The sequence below is a fragment of the Meles meles genome, chromosome 17, assembly GCF_922984935.1.
Source record: "Meles meles chromosome 17, mMelMel3.1 paternal haplotype, whole genome shotgun sequence".
Classification (NCBI taxonomy): Eukaryota; Metazoa; Chordata; class Mammalia; order Carnivora; family Mustelidae; genus Meles; species Meles meles.
In genome coordinates, this window is record NC_060082.1 from 42,793,495 (window position 1) to 42,815,696 (window position 22,202).

The 22,202-nt window shown below is 37.7% G+C and overlaps 1 protein-coding gene across 3 annotated transcripts in view; it reads right to left on the reverse strand.

Moving 5' to 3' along the window:
- Positions 1–9,351: 9,351 nt before the first annotated feature.
- COP1 (COP1 E3 ubiquitin ligase) overlaps positions 9,352–22,202 on the reverse strand; it is a 252,902-nt gene continuing 240,051 nt past the window's right edge. For all 3 annotated transcript variants that reach the window (XM_045983212.1, XM_045983213.1, XM_045983211.1), the window contains 2 exons: positions 13,555–13,599; positions 9,352–11,274 (listed from right to left, as the gene is read on the reverse strand). In XM_045983212.1, coding sequence (XP_045839168.1) covers positions 11,257–11,274; positions 13,555–13,599 — 63 coding nt within the window. In that variant the 3' untranslated portion in view covers positions 9,352–11,256. The remainder of the gene's footprint in view (positions 11,275–13,554; positions 13,600–22,202) is intronic.

Sequence of the window (22,202 nt, forward strand, 5' to 3'; positions counted from 1 at the left end):
ATGCCGTTTTATGGACCCCCAGGCCCCCGGCCTCACAAATAGCTCATCTAACCTTTCAACCTTTCATTGTTTTGTTGCTTGCAATTTTTATACTTTACACTTCATTATTCTTCATAATGGGAAACAATTGAAGAGGAGAGACTACAATTTTAATATGCGGATGCTAATGCTAGCCCATATTCATGCAGTGCCTTTTAATTTCCAAGGGTGCCAGAGGCCTTTCCAGAAAAGATCTATTACTGAAACTGTGCTGCACAGCTTTGCAATTCAGTAGCCCGGGAACACCGTACCCCGGTTCTGTGAACAGAAGGCTGACTTTCCCCAAGGGAACCACAGGGCCCATAACATGTCTCTCCTGGGACGGGCCAAACAGCATTTGGAAACTGGGAGTGTGGACTCTCATGACACGTAACTTTGCTGCATCTTTCAAAACTTAACCTCCCTACCCCCAAATTAGCCAGAATTCAGGCATTAGCCATAAAATATATATGAATATTTATAAGAGACACAGTCATACCAAAAGGAAAAAAAAATCAGCTGAGCAAATCAGCTGAGCTCCAAATCTTCACATAAGTGCTATGAACTTGAGAAGCCTTCTTTTATATTCAGAAAGGGGATTTCAGTAGCTCAGGATGAAAGAACCAGAAAGGAAAGAAAGGGGGGGGCGGAGCCAGTCTTGCAAAATACCCTCTGCTTCCCCACACTCACTCAACAGGCTGGATCATAAGCACAGACCTGTCAGAGAATTCAGTGAAAATCACCTCAACCCCAAACTTCTCAGGCCTCTCTGTTCGAGTGCACACCATTGTAGAGATCTCCGTATTCCACTCAGACAAGAAGAAGCCTAAAATATCTCACTGTTTACCAAGCTCTAGCAGAAAAGAGGGTCCCCTGGTTCTCTGAAAACGCGCACACATCGCCACTGATGTGGCACTCCTGTGGAAATCGCTACACAACCCACCAAAAAAGCTTTTAGTCGTGGGCTCTCCAAAATGGCCTTCCAGGTTGCCGTGTTAAACACATCATTGCTGCAGAAAGACTTTTACCCACTAGAACGCAAGCTCGGGAGAGATTGCACTTTCCGTTGTTTTCCTCTTTTTCCTGCCACAGCTGTTTGGTGAACACCTGGAACAGAGGTCAGCAAACCCCATAGCTGGGAAGCCACATCCAGCAGGTGCCCCTGTTGTTGTTGTATGGCTCATAAGCAATTTACATTTTCAACTGCTTGGAAGTGCAACTTTTAAACAATATTGTGATACATGACAATGAACTGAAATTCAAATTTCAGCATCCATTCATGAAGTTTCATTGAAACCTAGCCACACTCATTTGTCTACATTGTATGAGAGGGTCTAGGGCAGCTTTTCCATGCTACAGGGGCAGAATTAAGGAGTTGTTGATGTAGGAAAGAATGTTAGAATGTCTCAAGAATCTTTGGTGCCTAAAGGTGGTTTTCTTAAAGCATGAGAACAGAACCCGGGGGCAGAAAGAGCTGCACTGGGGTCATGAGGAGTGGCTCATTATATACTTTCAAGTTGGGAGGGGGTTAGGGATAGCATAAATCTCTAAGGAATTTTGGAAATTTTCTAGGACCTTGAGGGGGCTAGCTATTGTTGGGAAAAAGTCATTTATTACTAATAAAACCCTACTCATGAGAGCCTTCAGATGTGTATCGTGGGCTATATGCTTGGGGGATGATTGCCAACACGTATCTTGGGGGGTTTATAGATAAAGGAAATTTCTAAAGGAATTTTTTTTAAAGATTTTATTTATTTGAGAGAGAGAGAGAGAGAGAGATCACAAATAGGCAGAGAGGCAGGCAGAGGGGGAGGGGGAAGCAGGCTCCCCGCTGAGCAGAGAGCCAGATGCAGGGCTCAATCCCAGGACCACAAGATCATGACCTGAGCCAAAGGCAGACGCTTAAACCACTGAGCCACCCAGTGGCTCTAAAGGAATTTTTATATGTTAAATTAGACTTACAGGATCCTGGGGCTGGGGGTGGGTGGTCGGGCTAGGATTGTCTTTTGCCCTTCGTATTAAATCTTTCATTAGTTAATATATTTATTATATTATATACTATATCATTAATACATTAATTAATGGTATATAATTTGTATTTTAATTAATATAATTGATTAATAATTAAAGTATTAACATCAAGGCAGTTGAGTCCCTAGAGGAATGTCACTCTGTTTCAAGGACTGTCAATGGGCTGTAGATAGTAAGGAAATTTAGTAATTTTTCTTCTACCTTTGTTTCCCAATTAGTTGTGACAGAGAATTATATAGCTCATAAAGCCTATCTGGCTCTTCACAGAAAGAGGCTGCTGTCCCTTAGCCTAGAAGATACTGTTTCAAAATAGGCACTCAATTTTTTTGTTGGATGAATACAGCCACCATATCCAAGTGTCTCAATGACCTTACTCATCCCTTCTGAGCAACAGCCCATTACCGTCATAGACCACTAGCTGAGGACACTACCAGTGGAGTCAACAGAGTTATTAGGCTGCCATTCCACTGAAGCTCATGCAGAAAAGTTTCTAAAATAAAACATTCTTTTGGAGCTATAAAACTAAAGGTGAATCTTTAGAGTGTCACTTGTATCTGCTTTGGTTCTTTCTCTTGAAATTGCTGAAGACTATTTTTTCATGTGGTTCTTCCAAAGGGCTCCTAACCTCTGATCACAGATTAGCACTCAACATAGGACAAAAGCAGTGCATATAAGAAAATCCTTAGAATCATCTTCATGGACATGGAAAATATTTTGCACAATAACTGGTTAACCCGGGGGCATGTGGTTGGCTCCAGTCAGTAGAGCATGAGACTCTTGATCTTGGGGTTGTGAGTTCGAGCCCCACGTAGGGTGTAGAGATTACTTAAAATAAATAGAATCTTTAAAAAAATTATTGGTTAACCTAGACTGCCCCACTTTTGGGAACTTTCACTTAGAATTCATGAGAATCCCTACACAGTTCAGCCCAAGATCTGGTCCAGAAGATGGGTACTAGGGAGTTTGCTTCTCAAACTGATCAAGGACACACGACTCACAGAAAACTGAGAAAAAATTAAAACTATATACAAATGGAAAGATTTCTTCTCACATTCAGAAACTGTAAAGATCTCAGGTAAAAGAAAGAATCCTTGTGGTGCCACATATGAGGTTGACCCTGATCACATGGGTAAAGTAGTGTTTGTCAGGTTTCTCCATTGTCCACTTACTTCTTTCCATACTGTACATTTTAAAAAATATTTATTTTTGAGAGAGAGTGGGGGGGGAGGGGCAGAGGGAAAGAGAGAATCCTCAAGCAGATACCCCACTCAATACAGGGCCCACCGACTTGGGGCTCACAACCCTGAGATCATGATCTGAGTTGAAACCAAGAGTCAGCTGCTTAACCCACTGAGCCTCCCATGTGCCCCATTGTACTCTTAACTGTACAGAACGAACTGATGGTTACCAAAAGGCAGGTGGACAGGGGAAATGGGTGAAATAGGTGAAGGGGATTAAGATGCACTTATGATGAGTACTATGTATAGAATCATTGATTCACTATATTGTGTACCTGAAACTATTATTACACTGCATGGTAACTACCTAGCATTTAAATAAAAACTTTAAAAAAAAAAAGACCTAAGCTGTCCATATTGACTTGCTTTCAAAGAGTACAGTAGCTCCTTTTTTTTTTTTTAAAGGAGTGGGGCATTACATTCCATCCCCTTACACAACTGGGGATTCTGCATGGGAAATTTCTCACTTCTCTCCCTTTGTTTATTCAATCATTTACATCAGTAAGTACTCATGAATATTTAATTTTGAATTATAATCTATACTCCAATAATAGTTTATTTTGTTGCTCAAATTGTCCCAACTTCGGCCACTAGTTGGACCAATTTCTTGGCTTCTCTTGGTCTTGAATGTTCCCTTGCCTCTTACTCTAAGAGTAAGCTTGAACTCTTTACTTGCTCTTTGGGATTCAACTGTTACTTCCACTAGGAAAATAATTCCTGATAACCATTCCTACTCCCAGCCCTTAGACTCCCACCATTCAGGTTATGTTGTTACTGTATATCTCTAAAATTTATGCCTACTATGGTACTTATACACTTGTCTACATATCTATTTCTCCCACTGGACAATAAGCTTTTTGAGAGGAGGGATCATATTTTATTTTATATGCCTAGTATGTAGTGCCTCACTTACACAAAGAAGGATCTCAACAAGTACTTCTAGAACAATCACTATGGTTTTTCTCTTCAGTCCAAAAACCCAAGAGTGCCCCACATAAACCAGAAGCCACAGAGAGGTTGGGAACTATCTACTCTGGAGGAACTGTAAGGTGTTACTATTGTATTTAATGTCATGTAACAATAGGCTCAGGATCTAAGTTAACACAGCCTTAAGTCTCATTTCTAAGTAAGCAGACTTTTCCTATAAATCCCTGTTACATTTGAGTAATTACACTCAGGTCAATAGCCAATACTTCTATATTCAGAACCAAGGCTAAGTAGCTTCTAGTTCTGAGACTGGAGAAGTGGGGTTCCCCAGACAGCACACAGACATTCTAGCCATGAGGTTCTCAAGAGCCACACCTGTGGTCGAAGACTGCATAACCACTGAAGAAATAATTTGCTGAGTTGTATTCTTTGTTGCCCCAAATTACTGTGAGAAAATGACTTTAACCAAGAATCTTCCAAGATACAGGAATTAAAACTATGGTAAACTACAACAAGGTGAAATAGGTTTTTAGGTTGGATCATGCTACCACTTCAGTTGAAGCCACCATTAACTCCTGACTCACCACCTTCCTAATAGCACTCTTGTTCCTATCTATCCATTCACCATAAAGCAAAGCATGCCATTCCACTTAAGCCTTCCTATTAACTGCTTCTGTAACATTCAAATTCTCAACCATACCCTAGAAGGCCCTGCACATCTGCTGGCTTCCCCTACGCCCTCAAACTTACACTGTGCTCATCTCTTCCTTGCTTAATGGTCCAGTCACGCTCATCTTTCTGAAGTGTGATTCAGTACCACAAATTTTTTGATGTCTAGTAAGTAAATTTTCTCAGAAGAATTTTACAAAGTTCTTCAGTCTTTAATGTGTCTTAAGTAGAAGTTGTGTGCCTGAGAATAAATTCAACTATGTCTAAGAAACCCCTGCAAATCCCTGAAAAAAAGATGAGGTTAAAACATGAAGACCCATATTTTTGAGTTAGAAGTTCTTCTGGGATGGACATCACAGATATATTCAGAACATTTCATCCCAAAGCAACAGAATACACATTCTACTCTAGTGCACATGGAACATTCTCCAGAATAGATCGCATCCTGGGTCACAAATCAGGTCTCAACCAGTACCAGAAGATTGGGATCATTCCCTGCATATTTTCAGACCACAATGCTCTGAAGCTAGAACTCAATCACAAGAGGAAATTTGGAAAGAACCCAAATACATGGAGACTAAACAGCAACCTTCTAAAGAATGAATGGGTCAACCAAGAAATTAAGAATTGAAAAAATTCATGGAAACAAATGATAATGAAAACACAACTGTTCAACATCTGTGGGACACAACAAAGGCAGTCCTGAGAGGAAAATATATAGTGGTACAAGCCTTTCTCAAGAAACAAGAAAGATCTCAAATACACAGCCTAACCCTATACCTAAAGGAGCTAGAGAAAGAACAACAAAGCCTAAACCCAGCAGGAGAAGAGAAATCATAAAGATCAGAGCAGAAATCAATGAAATAGAAACCAAAAAAAAAAAAAAAAAAAAATAGAACAAATCAACAAAACTAGGAGCTGGTTCTTTGAAAGAATTAATAAGATTGATAAACCCCTGGCCAGACTTATCAAAAAGAAAAGAGAAAGAACCCAAATAAATAAAATCATGAATGAAAGAGTAGAGATCACAACCAACACCAAAGAAATACAAACAATTATAAGAACATATTATGAACAACTCTATGGCAACAAATTTGACAATCTGAAAGAAATGGATGCATTCCTGGAGACATATAAACTACCACGACTGAACCAGGAAGAAATAGAAAACCTGAACAGACCTATAACCAGTAAGGAGATTGAAACAGTCATCCAAAATCTCCAAACAAACAAAAGCCCAGGGCCAGACGGCTTCCCAGGGGAATTCTACCAAACATTTAAAGAAGAACTCATTCCTATTCTCCTGAAACTGTTCCAAAAAATAGAAATGGAAGGAAAACTTCCAAACTCATTTTATGAGGCCAGCATCACCTAGATCCCAAAACCAGACAAGGATCTCATCAAAAAAGAGAATTACAGACCAATATCCTTGATGAACACAGATGCAAAAATTCTCACCAAAATACTAGCCAATAGGATCCAACAGTACATTAAAAAGATTATTCACCATGACCAAGTGGGATTTATTCCAGGGCTGCAAGGTTGGTTCAACATCCGCAAATCAATCAATATGATACAATACCTTAATAAAAGAAAGACCAAGGACCATGGTACTCTCAATAGATGCTGAAAAAGCATTTGACAAAATACAGCATCCCTTCCTGATGAAAACTCTTCAGAGGGTAGGGATAGAGGGCACATACCTCAATATCATCAAAGCCATCTATGAAAAACCCACCGCAAATATCATTCTCAATGGAGAAAAACTGAAAGCTTTTCCGCTAAGGTCAGGAACACGGCAGGGATGTCCATTATCACCACTGCTATTCAACATAGTACTAGAAGTCCTAGCCTCAGCAATCACACAACAAAAAGAAATTAAAGGCATCCAAATCGGCAAAGAAGAAGTCAAACTGTCACTTTTTGCAGATGATATGATACTATATGTGGAAAACCCAAAAGGCTCCACTGCAAAACTGCTAGAACTCGTACAAGAATTCAGTAAAGTGTCAGGATATAAAATCAATGCCCAGAAATCAGTTGCATTTCTGTACACCACCACCAAGACAGAAGAAAGAGAAATTAAGGAGTCAATCCCATTTACAGTTGCACCCAAAACCGTAAGATACCTAGGAATAACCTAACCAAAGAGGCAAAGAATCTATACTCACAAAACTATAAAGTACTCATGAAAGAAATTGAGGAAGACACAAGGAAATGGAAAAATGTTCCATGCTCCTGGATTGGAAGAATAAATATTGTGAAAATGTCTATGCTACCTAAAGCAATCTACACATTTAATGCAATCCCTATCAAAATCCCATCCATTTTTTTTTTCGAAGAAATGGAACAAATAATCCTAAAATTTATATGGAACCAGAAAAGACCTCGAATAGCCAAAGGAATATTGAAAAAGAAAGCCAAAGTTGGTGGCATCACAATTCCGGACTTCAAGCTCTATTACAAAGCTGTCGTCAGGCGCCTGGGTGGCTCAGTGGGTTAAGCCTCTGCCTTCGGCTCGGGTCATGATCTCAGGATCTTGGGATCGAGTCCCACATCGGGCTCTCTGCTTGGCAGGGAGCCTGCTTCCTCCTCTCTGTCTTTCTGCCTGCCTCTCTGCCTACTTGTGATCTCTGTCAAATAAATAAATAAAATCTTAAAAAAAAAAAAAAAGCTGTCATCATCAAGACAGTATGGTATTGGTACAAAAACAGACACTTAGATCAATGGAACAGAATAGAGAGCCCAGAAACAGACCCTCAACTCTATGGTCAACTAATCTTTGACAAAGCAGGAATGTCCAATGGGAAAAAGACAGTCTGTTCAACAAATGGTGTTGGGAAAATTGGACAGCCACATGCAGAAAAATGAAATTGGACCATTTCCTTACACCACACACGAAAATAGACTCAAAATGGATGAAGGACCTCAATGTGAGAAAGGAATCCATCAAAATCCTTGAGGAGAACACAGGCAGCAACCTCTTTGACCTCAGCCGCAGCAACTTCTTCCTGGGAACATTGCCAAAGGCAAGGGAAGCAAGGACAAAAATGAACTATTGGGATTTCATCAAGATCAAAAGCTTTTGCACAGCAAAGGAAACAGTTAACAAAACCAAAAGACAACTGACAGAATGGGAGAAGATATTTGCAAAGGACATATCAGATAAAGGGCTAGTATCCAAAATCTATAAAGAGCTTAGCAAACTCAACACCCAAAGAACAAATAATCCAATCAAGAAATGGGCAGAGGACATGAACAGACATTTCTGCAAAGAAGACATCCAGATGGCCAACAGACACATGAAAAAGTGCTCCACATGAAAAAGTGCTCCACATCACTCGGCATCAGAGAAATACAAATCAAAACCACAATGAGATACCACCTCACACCAGTCAGAATGGCTAAAATTAACAAGTCAGGAAATGACAGATGCTGGCGAGGATGCGGAGAAAGGGGAACCCTCCTCCACTGTTGGTGGGAATGCAAGCTGGTGCAACCACTCTGGAAAACAGCATGGAGGTTCCTCAAAATGTTGAAAATAGAACTACCCTATGACCCAGCAATTGCACTACTGGGTATTTACCCTAAAGATACAAACGTAGTGATCCGAAGGGGCACGTGCACCCGAATGTTTATAGCAGCAATGTCCACAATAGCCAAACTATGGAAAGAACCTAGATGTCCATCGACAGATGAATGGATAAAGAAGATATGGTATATATACACAATGGAATACCATGCAGCCATCAAAAGAAACGAAATCTTGTCATTTGCAATGACGTTGATGGAACTAGAGGATATTATGCTTAGCGAAATAAGTCAATTGGAGAAAGACAACTATCATATGATCTCCCTGATATGAGGAAGTGGAGAGGCAAAGTGGAGGGTTTGGGGGTTAGGAAAGGAATAAATGAAACAAGATGGGATTGGGAGGGAGACAAACCATAAGTGACTCTTAATCTCACAAAACAAACTGAGGTTTGCTGGGGGAGGGTGGCCGGGAGGGGGGGTTATGGACATTGGGGAGGGTATGTACTATGGTGAATGCTCTGAAGTGTATAAACCTGACGATTCACAGACCTGTACCCCTGGGGATAAAAATACATTATATGTTTATAAAAAAATAAAAAAATTTTAAAAAAAAGTTCTTCTGTGGTTAAAATGTACATTATTGTTAATTTTTATTTAACTACTGTGTTATTTTTCCAAGGAATAGTGAGATAGTTTGATGCTGACATCTTTCAAAGACTCAAATTTAAAAATGATTTCTCACTATTTATAAGAAAAAGTTAAAAACAAATTTAAGTAAAGCACTGACTTTTAAAAATAATAATTTATTTAAGAGTTGAGTCCCTTTGATGACTAACAAAGGTAATTTACTGTATCCTTCCACACATATGGAAGTTAACATGACCTTACAATGTTGACAGCTTGAAATAAAATATAAAAAAAAAGTCAGACCAAATTAAAAACCATAGTAATCTTTTATTTAAATGCATTCAAAGAGGCATTAATTCTTTGCTTCCCATTTCGATGATTTTCTGGACATATCTGCTTAAGTTCTTTAAGTAAAGAATCTACATTTGAATATTCTTACTGTGTCTTTGCAAAATGTCATTCATTCATCTTAGAAATGAAGGATGCCTAACATTGTTCTGGTTGACAGGTATAACTTTTATGATAGTGACCTTTCCTTTCAAAATTGCGTCCAAAAGTTTATCAGGTGCTTCACTCCCCAAAATGAGTAAGATATAATTGTCATGAAGCTCTGCAAACTGAAAATTTCACCTAAGTTTGAGGCAAACTCATTCAGTGGTAAAAACTGTCTGAATTGATACAAGACTAATTTTAACCTTTATTAATCTCATATAATGTGAACATTCATACATTTTGCTAGAAATATTAATGTACTTGATAACAGAGTATTGCTCCAGACTCTGTTGGATGGTGTTATGTAATATACAGCATACGTACCTTATTACTTTTCTAAAATTTAGAAAGTTCTAAATTTCAAAATGCATTTGACCCAAAGGTTTCAGATAATGAAATGTGAACCCAGTAATTTTGAGTGTAGAGGGATACGGTGGGATATTCCAATTACCCTTACCATTCATGTATCTGTCCATACCAAGCTTCTCCACGCGTCCATTTTTATAATATATGTGTGGGGTATAATTCTGTTTTTATCTTTTTCTTAAAAGTGCTCACACACTTCACAATACTTTTGCTTGACCTGCTACTCAAACTACTAATTTATTCCTTTTTACAAATTGAAAACAACATAAAATTAACTAGACAGTCTAAGATATTATATGGCTTGATAATTAGGGCAATTGGGTTTCAAATTCTTTTCCTGCTAAGTCTGTGGATACTTTCCTGCTACAATGGCAGAGTTGCATAATTAGAGCAGACACCACATGATCTTCAAAGCCTAAAATAGGCTATCTGGCCCCCTTTCCAGAAAGTTAACTCCTGCTCAAAGTCAGGATTGACAGCTGAGGATGTTCAGCTGAGGAGGGTACTAATATCTAAGACTATCTGATAGCTACGATTTAACAAACTGAATGTGGTTTGTCTACATTTAGGGCTTAAAGTATGTCTAGGCAACATTGCAAAGGCAAAGACAAGAGCTGCCACAGACTGATATTCCCTTCCTGCTTTTTTTTTAATTAATTAATTAATTAACATAATTTCTGCGCCCAACTTGGGGCTTGAACTCACGACCCTGGTGGTCACATGCTCTACCAACTAAGCCAGTCATTCCCCTTCTATGTGAATGTGGTCTCAACTGGTCAAATGTTAGATCCCTGGCCAGATCCAGAGGGACTGAAGTACGGTATTTGCTGATGATATAAATCTGGTCAGAGAATGAATATGTAAGGTAAAGTTAACTAATTTTCCCACGTACTATAAACATTACATTCCCTGCAAGGGAATCCACGTATCTTTGCATTTATATTGATACGCAGAATTCATAGTTCATGTGTGTGACTTCTTGAAAAGATTATCTGTTGCCATCTTTGACAAAGACTTTCCCAGCTCAACTGTGGCTCAATAAACTTTTATTATTTTTTGTTATTTATTTTTATTCAAAAGAATTTCTTTCCCTATCACAAAAATTAGATAACCACACCACCAACAGCAGCAAAGTCCATAGAGTTACATTGATGGTGGAGAGTTCACTGGGTAGTCCCAATGTCCCAAAGGTCATGAAGGAGAAAGAAAAGGAAAAGAAAAAAATACTCAAAACAAATCCAAAACCCATGGTGACTTTGGGGAGAGACATTACATGACAGTTTCTGTCTTCTCTCATTGTCAGCTGCAGATGTGTCTCAGCAGGATCACACACAATTTAGCTTGAGTAAACCCTTCATACCAACTCCAGCACCTAATTGGGGGGAAAATAAGAAAAAAAGTATCAGTTTGATATAATCATTCTGAAATATGGAAACAATTTAATGAATCTTTACTGCATTGTAAATGGAGAATCCTATCAAGTAAACTCTTCCTAGCTGCTAAAATGCTAAAGAATTTGAAGGGATTAGACACTGATCCTTCCTTCCTTTCAATTCAACAGTTGCACGAACTCTTTCAGATTAGTTAGCTCCACAGTTAACTAGGGAGCCTTTACACTACATAAAACATACAGATAAATGAACTAGGTGATAGAATGGTTTTGAGCTTCTATTTGTAGCTTTCCATATTCTTAAGAAAATTTTAAGTACTGCTGCTCAGGATTTTAATCTATTTATTTCTTCCACTGATAAAGAGTTTATAGCAATCAAAAACATACAGGACCTAAAACCTCGCCTTTTCCTAGTGCTTCATTCATTTTCTAGTCAATCATCTGATGTCAAGGTATTGTGTTAGTTATTAGAGTTCAAGTCATATCTTGTCATACGAGAAAGTTGTCATACTGTTAAAAGTAAAAACAAGCAGCAGCAGCAATGATCAGTTATAAAATAGTTGAAGAAAGGACACAGAAGCTGAGGACAATTTTAAGACACTGTCAAAAGGATTATGTTATATGGAGACTGCAATTCTAGGTGGCAAAGAACTAAAGGAGCAACTTTCCCCCCCACTGCTGTGCTAAGGCTTAACTTGTACCTGTGCTTCCAGGATGCTTTTTGTCTTTATATTTGGCAAGTAGCCGATTTAATAAAAGAGGTCAATGCCACTGAACAAAAAACTTGAGTTGTCACTGAGGCTCTGTAAGTACATGTGTAGTTTTGAGCTTTCTGCAGATACGTTAGCAATCTCAATTAAGTCCAAACTTGCTGGAGAACAAGGTGCAGCTTTTTCAAGACAAGACTCGCCACGAGAATAAAGAAAAACTGAGAGACTACAGAAAGCCATGTAAAACAGAGATTCCAAGACCTTCTACCATCTTTCTTGAGATTCCAGAACATAACACCAATCAGTTCAAAAGTCTGGCTTTCAGGGGTGCTTGGGTGGCTCAGTGGGTTAAAGCCTCTGCCTTCGGCTCAGGTCATGATCCCAGGGTCCTGGGATTGAGCCCCGCATCAGGCTCCCCGTTTCCTCCTCTCTCTGTCTGCCTCTCTGCCTACTTTTAATCTCTGTCTGTCAAATAAATAAATAAAATCTTTTAAATAAATGAATAAATAAGTAAGTCTGGCTTTCATTCAAGTTGTCCATGGCTCTCTAGTGAGGCTTTCCAAATAAAGAAACTAGCTAAAGAAAAAGGAGTATAACATGTAAATCAGTTTAACCAGCTAACGGTGCAGTTCTGCTTTGAGTTTTGCTTAATTCATCTCCATAAGACAATGTGTTAGGCTTAGGTTTGCTCCCTTGGTTGCTGGGTCATTCTCCACTCGGGATGAGTGGAAGGAAGCCCCAGCAAAATTAATGCTGAGTGGCAGAAGAAATAAATAAACATCTTTTTTAAAAGACCACTTCCTGAAATTTCTCCGTCAGCAGAGAATATGTAGAAAGAACAGGCACCCACAGAGTTAGTGCTAATCAAACTCATGTACTAAAACCCTTTCCCCAAATGGTGTTTTGTTTAAGAAGTTCCCTGCTCAGCTCAGGATTTGTTTATCTAGTGAGTCATGCTCAAGTGCTAAACGTCCAGCAGTAAAGTCAGATGACATTATTAATTCCACGAGCTCCTAACTGCAAAGAAAAGTGTGTGGAAAGCGGTGTATAAAAAATTTGTGACAATTCCAAGAGACATTTAAATTTCCAAATTATACTACTGGAATGATCACATGATCAATTTTCAGTGAAACACTAAAATACCTTTTCTTTCCTTGGCAACTGAGGAAAACCCTACTTGTCAGGGAAGAAAAGGAAGACAAACACAAGGAAGAGAAGAGTAAAATAAGACCAGATATTTTTAAACCCGGTGAATGTCTAAGCATCCCATGCTTTATCTTGGATTTTGTCCACTGAACACACCTGCATAACAGAAGCAGCAGTGCTTGGCCCACAGTGAATACTTAATAGTCTTCATCCATTTTTCATTCTGACCAGCTATCAATCTATCTGATGTTCACATCACCTCCCCTCACAGCCATTTCACATGGATAGAGACCCATGACTCGGAATGATCTCTAAGGCTTAGTACAACTCTGCATTTCCATGTTATAGTCTGTTAGAGTCTAAAAACAGATCTGAATTTAAAATGAAGATGTATACCATGGCTTACCTTAATTGTACCCTGACTGTTAGCAGCAATCAGCACATTGGACTCCTAGAAAAAAATAAGAACTTTTAATGTACAGAGAAGGATTTCCTGGAGGACAGTCCAAGAGAATAATTTCCTTTCATCCTTCATTTCGCATTTCACCCTAGACATCAATAGAATCTAAAGTGGAGAACCAACTTTAACATGTTTTAACTACCGATTTTAAACAGAAAATCCCAAATTTTGAAGATTAAGTTTGAACAAGAAAAATAAAGTTCAAAACAGAGTAGGAAAATTTCAAATGTAAAGAAAAACAGATTATCACTGGAAGGAAAATAAGAGAAACAAAGGTTGAAATAAAAAAAAGTGAGAGTAATTTGAGAAAAACAAAGTTATTATAATCTTTTCCACAGAAAACTCTCCCTTCATTCCCTTTCTCTCATGAAACAATTGATACAATTGATATAAATGTTGTCAACATCTCTGGCATAATCTCTTTGGGTAGCTATCTGGTATCAGGAAACCACCAAAAAAAAAAAAAAAAGTGACTATTCATCTGGCAGAAGAAAGGCTATGTTTCCTTTTAATTATTCAATCATTCAGTATATGCATTTTAATAACTTCGGTGATTACTTCAACAGAATTTAGCTATTTAACATATCTATTACATTCTAAGCCTTAGGGGGAAAACATTTCTCTAAAGAGTAGGAAGGGTGGGAAAAGGAATGGGTAAGACTGAGTTTAATTAAGTAAGAAGAATTGGGACACGCTTCCTATTAGAAACAGGGAGTCTAGTAGGACTCTGGAGCTTGGAAGTACACAGAAGTCTTTTTGCTTTTCAGAGAGACTGCTAAAAGGGGGTAAACAGATTCAAATCTGAGACGGAGGTCACATGGCTGATGAAAAAGACCAAGTCCAAACAACACCTATGAGAAACAGATAAAGTAGTCAAACCTCAAAGATAGGATCTGCTTGAATATCCTATAGGGTTCAAAACAAAGTGAGAAAGAGAGAGAAAAGAAAGAAATTGACTTGTATGCCAGGAAAGCCAATATGAATTAAACTTAAGTTTCTTCATATAAGACATCTGTGCTCTACAAACTTACATATTCCTATTTTTTAACTTTTCCTTTGATTCCTAGTAAAGTGACTCTTAAAAAAATGTTCATCTGGTTGCTAATGGTGTAAGAGAAAAGTAAATAATTTCTTCCACTATCCCCCAAATTTTGGGAATCTGAATATTCCTTGGATGTAGTCGATGGTAAGTAACATCAATGGTCATAGCAGTATGACAAAGTAATACAAAGATGTTTTTTCTGGGGGTGAGCATGGGGTTGATGGGGTTCGGGAAACACAGCCCCAAAATATGGTACCTTGACATATCTGAATATTTTAAGCTGAAGGAGTCTGAGAAAACAGCAGAAGCAGGAAAGTCACCCTGACCTCCCACTCACTCTATCCTTTTCCCCTGGAACAGGTCATAAAACCCTCATGTGAGAGGTGCTTTCCCTATTCTCAGAGTAAAGAAGCATCCTCATCTCCAAAGACAAAGGGCTTCCAAGAAGAATCTTAACAAACAGAACTTGCTAAGTTTCTCCCAACTTTCAACAATTACCTCATACTCCTTAATCTATCCACATTTCTACACCATAACCCACTCTTCATCACACCTAGCATAAAATACAAAGGTCTGTTTATTTGGGTCTCCACTTCCTTTTGAAGGTTCTAAACAACATGTAAAACTTCTATTACATAATTTGTATGGTTTTCTCCTGTCAATCTGTCTTGTATAGTTTTTAGATCCAGTCAGGACCCCTAAGAGAATTAAGGAAAACTCTTCCCCTACACTGATACATTCCTGGCTGAGGTTTTCCCTTAAATCAGCACCTGTATTTTTGAAAACAGTAACACAAGTAATAGAGTACCCACTATAGAATTAGTTTCAGCATTTTACTTTGGGGAATTACAGGCTACTTCTGGACCAAATGAGCATAGAATTAATACTTCCAGATAGGACTGGGGGTGGGGTGAGGAGACAGAGATAAATTTGAGTTTTATTTACTCTTTTAGCTACCAGAATTAAGAAGCTGGTTGGAGAGAATTTCGAGTATCATTAGGCAATATAATAACTCACTCTGAGCTGGTCAAAAGGCAGAATTTCTATGCCTGCCTCAGAAAACAAAAGAAGCATGGTGTGGTACCACACGGATTTCTTTCTAGAAAGAATTTTAAACAAGCTATGTGATATCACAACTGTCACCAGTGGACGCAGAAATGATTCTTCCGTGAACACCATCCAGGACTGAAGCTACAAACAGCAATGATCAATCTAATTTCTGCTTGAGGAAAGACTCCAGTATCTAAGAAGGCAACTGCCACCCATCATTTGATGTTGCAGTCACGGAGAATTGCTCCCTCTGCTGTGGGAACAAACAATGTCAGGGTGGTGCGAATTTATAGCCTAAGGCACTCTCTCTGCCACTTTGGTCCTAGTCCCCCTTAATATAAATGAAGAAGGCGGAGAAAGCTGGTGGAGATAAGAACTCAATCCCAGAGAAGAGAGGGATCTACCTCTACCAGTTATAGACTTTATGAACTCTATAATTCATAGTTCTATTTCTTGGTGGAAGGAAAGCTTAGAAAAGCATGGTATATTATCATACAGTATAAAAAATTGGGCTTAACATAAATAAGAGAATCTAATCTAGTTAGATTATCACATAAGAGGAGTTTGAGGTTTACACAATTACTAAGCTAAACCCAAGAAGGAAGATATCTGATAGCTCTCCGAAATGAATAATATTTTCTTTAACCTCAGGACTATTATGGCATTAAAGATGGTACCATATTACATGCTACCAAAGGGTTAACTCTACATCTTTTCCTGTGGAAATACACATCTCATTTAAAAATAAGTCAACACACCTGCCCGCTGGCATTGCTTTTTTGGGGGTGGGCTCATATATAGGTGACAGGTGTCCCAATTTCTTAGAAATACTCAAAACTATCCAAACAATGAAAGAAAAACAGCTTTACATCTCAGTATGCCCCTCCCTGTATAGACCATGAACTTTTATTTTTTATAAATATTTATTTATTTTAGAGAGAGAGACAGAGAGAGTGCATGCCAGAGTGGGTACGGGAATGGGTGAGGGGCAGAGGCAAAGGGAGAGAGAGAATCCTCAAGCAGACTCCTTGCTGAGTGGGGAGCCCAACAAAGGGCCTTATCCTAAGACCCTGAGATCACGCCCTGAACCGAAATCAAGAGTCAGCTGTTTAACTGACTAAGCCACCCAGGTGTCCCAAGATCATGAACTTTTAAAGGGATTTAGGACTAAACTGTCTTTTAGCCAAATATTAGCATAAGATAAATGAACTTTTGCATGCATTAGAAAAATAAAACCAGGTATTTTACTTCAGCATGGAGGTACAGAAGTGATAAGCACAAGATTATTACTACAGTTTTTTAATGATTCTTGTTTACATTTTCAATCACTGGTAATTCTTAGCTGTAGCTAACGTCTGCCATAGCCTTAATGTATGTAAGTTCTGGCTCAATGGGCTGCTTTTACTTGCTAAATAAAATAACAGTGCCAGCCAGTAAGTCTCATTTTTTTCCTCTCCACCTTAAAAACTGGCAGTTCAGACAAACAAACAAACAAACGGCAGTTCTGCTGCAAAACTCTGCTCAGGATTAAGCTAATCATGTACCTACTATTTTCTTAATACAGAGAGATTTAAAAAAAATAGAAAAAAGAGCAGTAAGTCTTTTATAAAAATAGAAGACATATACACAAACATAATACTAACTTGCTTGAAGCCATTGATACTCTACTAAGGTATAATGAAACAAAACTAGCATCTACTGGAACAATTTTCTCTTTGCTAGCTTGCCTATAAAAAGTGCCATTATAACTAATATGTTACAACTCTGAGCAAGCTCACTTAGCTTGCAATTGGAGGATTTATTCTTAGAGACTGACAGAAATTATTTTGAATGTGAAATAATTTTACTATAGAAATGAATATGTTGGGGAGGCCTGGGTGGCTCAGTCGGTTAAGCGTCTGCCTTCAGCTCAGGTCAGGATCGCAGGGTCCTGGAATTGAGTCCCGCATCAGGCTCCTTGCTCAGAGGGGAGCCTACTTCTCTCTTTGCCTCTGCCTGCTTGTGCTCTCTCTCTCTCTCTCTGACAAATAAGTAAATAAAATCTTTTTTAAAAAAGAGAAAGAAATGAATATGTTAAAAAATAACTTCCATTTCTGGCTCGAACAGAATAAACAGAATGGATTTGCTGTCCTGCTATAAGCAACTAGAAAACCGAACAAAATATTTAAGACAACATTGGGTAACAGGCCCTTTGGACTATGATCCTAAGGTGAGTCCTCTAATTACCCTGGCTTTCTACTTGGGAGGCAACTTCCGAATCGCAAAGCAAGAAGGGGAATTCAAACAGGAATCTACAAGCAGACCATAGCAGACTTACTAAGCTGAGGAGACAGGAACAAGTTCAGAATATTTGTACTGCAGCTGGAGTTTGTAGGGCCAAGTACCACAGGAGAAAGTAAAAGTAGCACTCCAGGAATCTGCATGGGGGTCTGTCTCCTTGATTGTATATTGTTATAATAAACTACATATGAAAAGGGTTAAACTAAACAAGGCCAGGAAAATAACAATGAACAGGGGAAGTACAACTACTGACGATCTATAATAACATTATCAAATACCAGACTTCACACGGAGCTAAGGGATGTTTGAGCTTTGAGCAACCACAGTGAAGAAACCTCCCTGAACATCTACAACATTCAGCAGAGTACCCAAATGGGCCGTGTCTTGTTAGGAAGGCTAAATTAGCCTTAAAGTAAATGTTTCTCTAGACCAGGGATCAGCAAACTATCGCTTATAGGCCAAATCTAGCCTAATGCCTGTACTTGGTATTTCAGTCTTAATGGAACGTTGCTGTGATAATTTGATTATATACTGTCTATGGCTGCTCCTGCACTAGAGTAGCAGAATTGAGGAACTGCAGCAGAGACTGCATGGCCTGCAAAGCCTAAAATATTTGTGATGTGGTTCTTTAAGAAAAAGTTTGCTGACGGCTACTCTAGAGTCACTCTAATACAATTTAAAAATGAGTCAAAAAATCAAGTTTATCCCCCAAAACAACCTTCTATCAAGACAAACTTTGGGGTGCCCAAAAGGCTTGGTGGGTTAAGCGTCTGCCTTTGGCAAAGGTCATGATCTCAGGGTCCTGGGATGGAGTCCCACTCCAGCCTCCTTGCTCAGTGGGTTTGCTTCTCCCTCTCCCTCTGCCCATTATCCACCTCCACACATGTGCTCTCTAATAAATAAATAAAAATCCTTTTTTAAAAACCCAAATATTAGGGGTACCTGGTTGGCTCTGTGTTGGCTCTGGTGTTGGGCTCTGTACTCCATCCAGAGTCTGCTTAAAGAAGATTCTCTCCCTCTCTACACTTATCCCTTCCCCTCCTCCATTTGTGCATGAACGTGCATTTTCTCTCTCTTCAAATATATATAAATCTTAAGGAGAAAAGAAAAAAAAAAAGCTGGGGCACCTGGGTGACTCAGTGGGTTAAGCCGCTGCCTTTGGCTCAGGTCATGATCTCATGGTCCTGGGATCGAGCCCCACATCAGGTTCTCTGCTCAGCAGGGAGCCTGCTTCCCCCTCTCTCTCTGCCTGCCTCTCTGCCTACTTGGAATCTCTCTGTCAAATAAATAAATAAAACCTTAAAAAAAGAAAAAAAGCCGGAATGCCTCTATTAATACCAGAAAAAGTAGACTTTAGGACAAAGAATATGGCCAAGGATGAGAAGAGATATTTTATAATTAATTATAATTAATTTTATAAAATCCTAAAAGCATATATATTTAAAACTGGGTGTCAAAATACACAAAGCAAAACTGATGGAATTGAATGGAACAGACAAGTCCACATTTGTGTTTGGAGACGTCAATACTCTTCTGTCAATAATTTAAAGAATAAGCAGATATAAATCAAAGACATTAAAGACTTGAATAATATTAACAAAATAAACTTAGCAAATTAACATTTACATAAATCTCACTTAAATGGCAAAAAGTATACATTCTTTTCAAGTGCATGTGAACTACTCACCAAGACAATGTGCCAGACCATTAAACAAATCTCAATACACTTAAAAGACTGAAATTATGCAAGTATGTTCTCTGACCAAACAGAACCAAACTCAAAAACAGTAACAAAAAGACACCTGAAAAAATCCCTAAATATTTGAAGATTTTAAATAACCGGACCTCAAATAAGAACCCCCAAGGAAATGAAAAACTATATTGAACTAAAAGATACTAAAAACACAACATATTGGGGTGCCTGGGTGGCTCAGTTAGTTACATGTCTGCCTTTGGCTCAGGTCATGATCTCAGGGTCCTGGGATCAAGTCCCACATGGGCTCTGTGCTCAGTGGGAAGCCTGCTTCTCTCTCTACCTGCTGCTCACCCTGCTTGTGTGCTCTTGCTCCCTCCCTCTGACAAATAATTAAATAAATCTTAAAACACACACACACACACACGCACGCACACACAACATATCAAAATTTGTATAACTAGTCACAATAGCACTTAGAAAATGATCTCTCTAAATGCTTGTAATAATAAAGCAGAAAGGTTTAACATCAATAATGTAATAAGGTACAGCTTAAGAAGAGAAAAAAAGCAAATTATAAGTATAAACATGATAATAATAAAAAGCAGAAATCAATAAAATAAGGTAAAAAATAGGTAAAAATTATTAAAAACAAAAGCTAGTTTTTGAAATAAATTGATAAATCTCTTAAAAAAGAGATAAATGTAAATTAACAATATCAGGAATGAACGAGGGGATTATCCTACAGTTATTAAAAAGGATAGAGAATAAATATAAACAACTTTATGCCAAGAAAACTGACAGGCAATGAAATGTATAAATTCTATGAAAGATGCAAATTCCCAGAAGAAAGATAAAGTCAGAATAACAGGAGAAAGGAACACTTCCAAACTCAGTTTATTAGACAAAGTCACAGAAAGACATTATAAAAAAAAATGCAGACCAAATACCTTCACAAACAGATTTAACCCTTAACAAAATAAACAGAATTTTGCCACATACAAAGAATAATGCATCATGTCTAACTGGGACTTATCAAGATATTCTAGTTGGCTTAACATTTAAAAAAAAATGAATGTAATTCACCATTTTAAACAGAACAGGAAAATCACATAATCATAATTGACAAAGAATTTAATATGACAGAATTTAAAACTTATTCAGAAAAAAAAACTCCTAGCAAATGAAGAACAGAAAGGAATACCCTCAAGGTTATAAGGAATTCCTATGAAAACTTTAAGCTAACATCACACTTAATGGTGAAATACTGAACTCTTTCTCTTCCAGACTGGAGGCAAGGGAAGGATATTTGCTTTTACCGCTTCTATTAGAGGTCCTACCCCATGTAACAGTCAAGAAAAAGAAAGAAAAAACAAACAGATGAGAAAGGAAGCAGTAAAATTATCTTTATTTGTAAATGACATGATTGCCTATGTAGAAAAGCTTAATAAATCTTCAAAAAAGCTGCTAAAACTAATAACCTGATCTAGCAGCATTGTCAGATATGATGTCATTGTATCAAAATCAATATATTCTATAAATTAAAAATGAATAATTTGCAAGTGGATTTTAAAAAGATTTATTTATAATGGCATCAAAAACATGAACTACTTAGGGATAAGCTTAAAATATATTAAGATCTGCATGTTGAAAATATAAAACAATGTTGAAAGATATCAAAGAACACCTAAATATGGTGTTCTTTATAATGGCATCAAAAACATGAACTACTTAGGAACAAGTTTAAAATATATTAAGATCTGCATGTTGAAAATATAAAACAATGTTGAAAGATATCAAAGAACACCTAAATAAATGGAAAGACATACTATCTTCATGGACTCCCATAAAACAAAAATGGTTTTATGTGTAAGTCTTGGTTCAAGATGATAAACATTTATAACGAAGGAAGATAATCATTAAACAAAAATCAGAATATAGCCCTTTTCTTACTTAGTTTTTCCCAAATGTTAAGCATTACATTGAACTAATTCCTGCTCTCAGAATGAGTAATTTTGTAGGAAAAAATGGAAATAAAAAATTTTGTTAACAAATTTGAATACTTAAACCAAGTAGAAAAATCCTTACAAAGAACTGACCACAGTGAGCAAGAAGACAAAGAAAACATGAATCATCTGAAAGAAAGGCATTTAAAAAAAAAAAGTCAACTGTCAAAAAATTTTTCTACCTCAGGCTTACATGGCTTTATCTACAAGATCAGTCAAATAGTCAAGAACAGAGTACTTTTAATATCACATATTTGTCCACAGAAGACTCCTTAATTTTTTCCATGAAACTTAACATAATTATGAAATCAAAATGTGACAAGAACAATGCAAGAAAGGAAGATTCTAGACCAATGTTTTTCATGAAAATAGATGAAAAAAATCCCAAATGGAATAGCAGCAGGTCAATTTTAATAATATATATGAATAATACATCTTGACCAAGTTGGGCTTATTCCAATGAGGTACAATTGATTTAAGATTAGAAAAAAATTATCACATCAATGTTTAATAGATAATTATT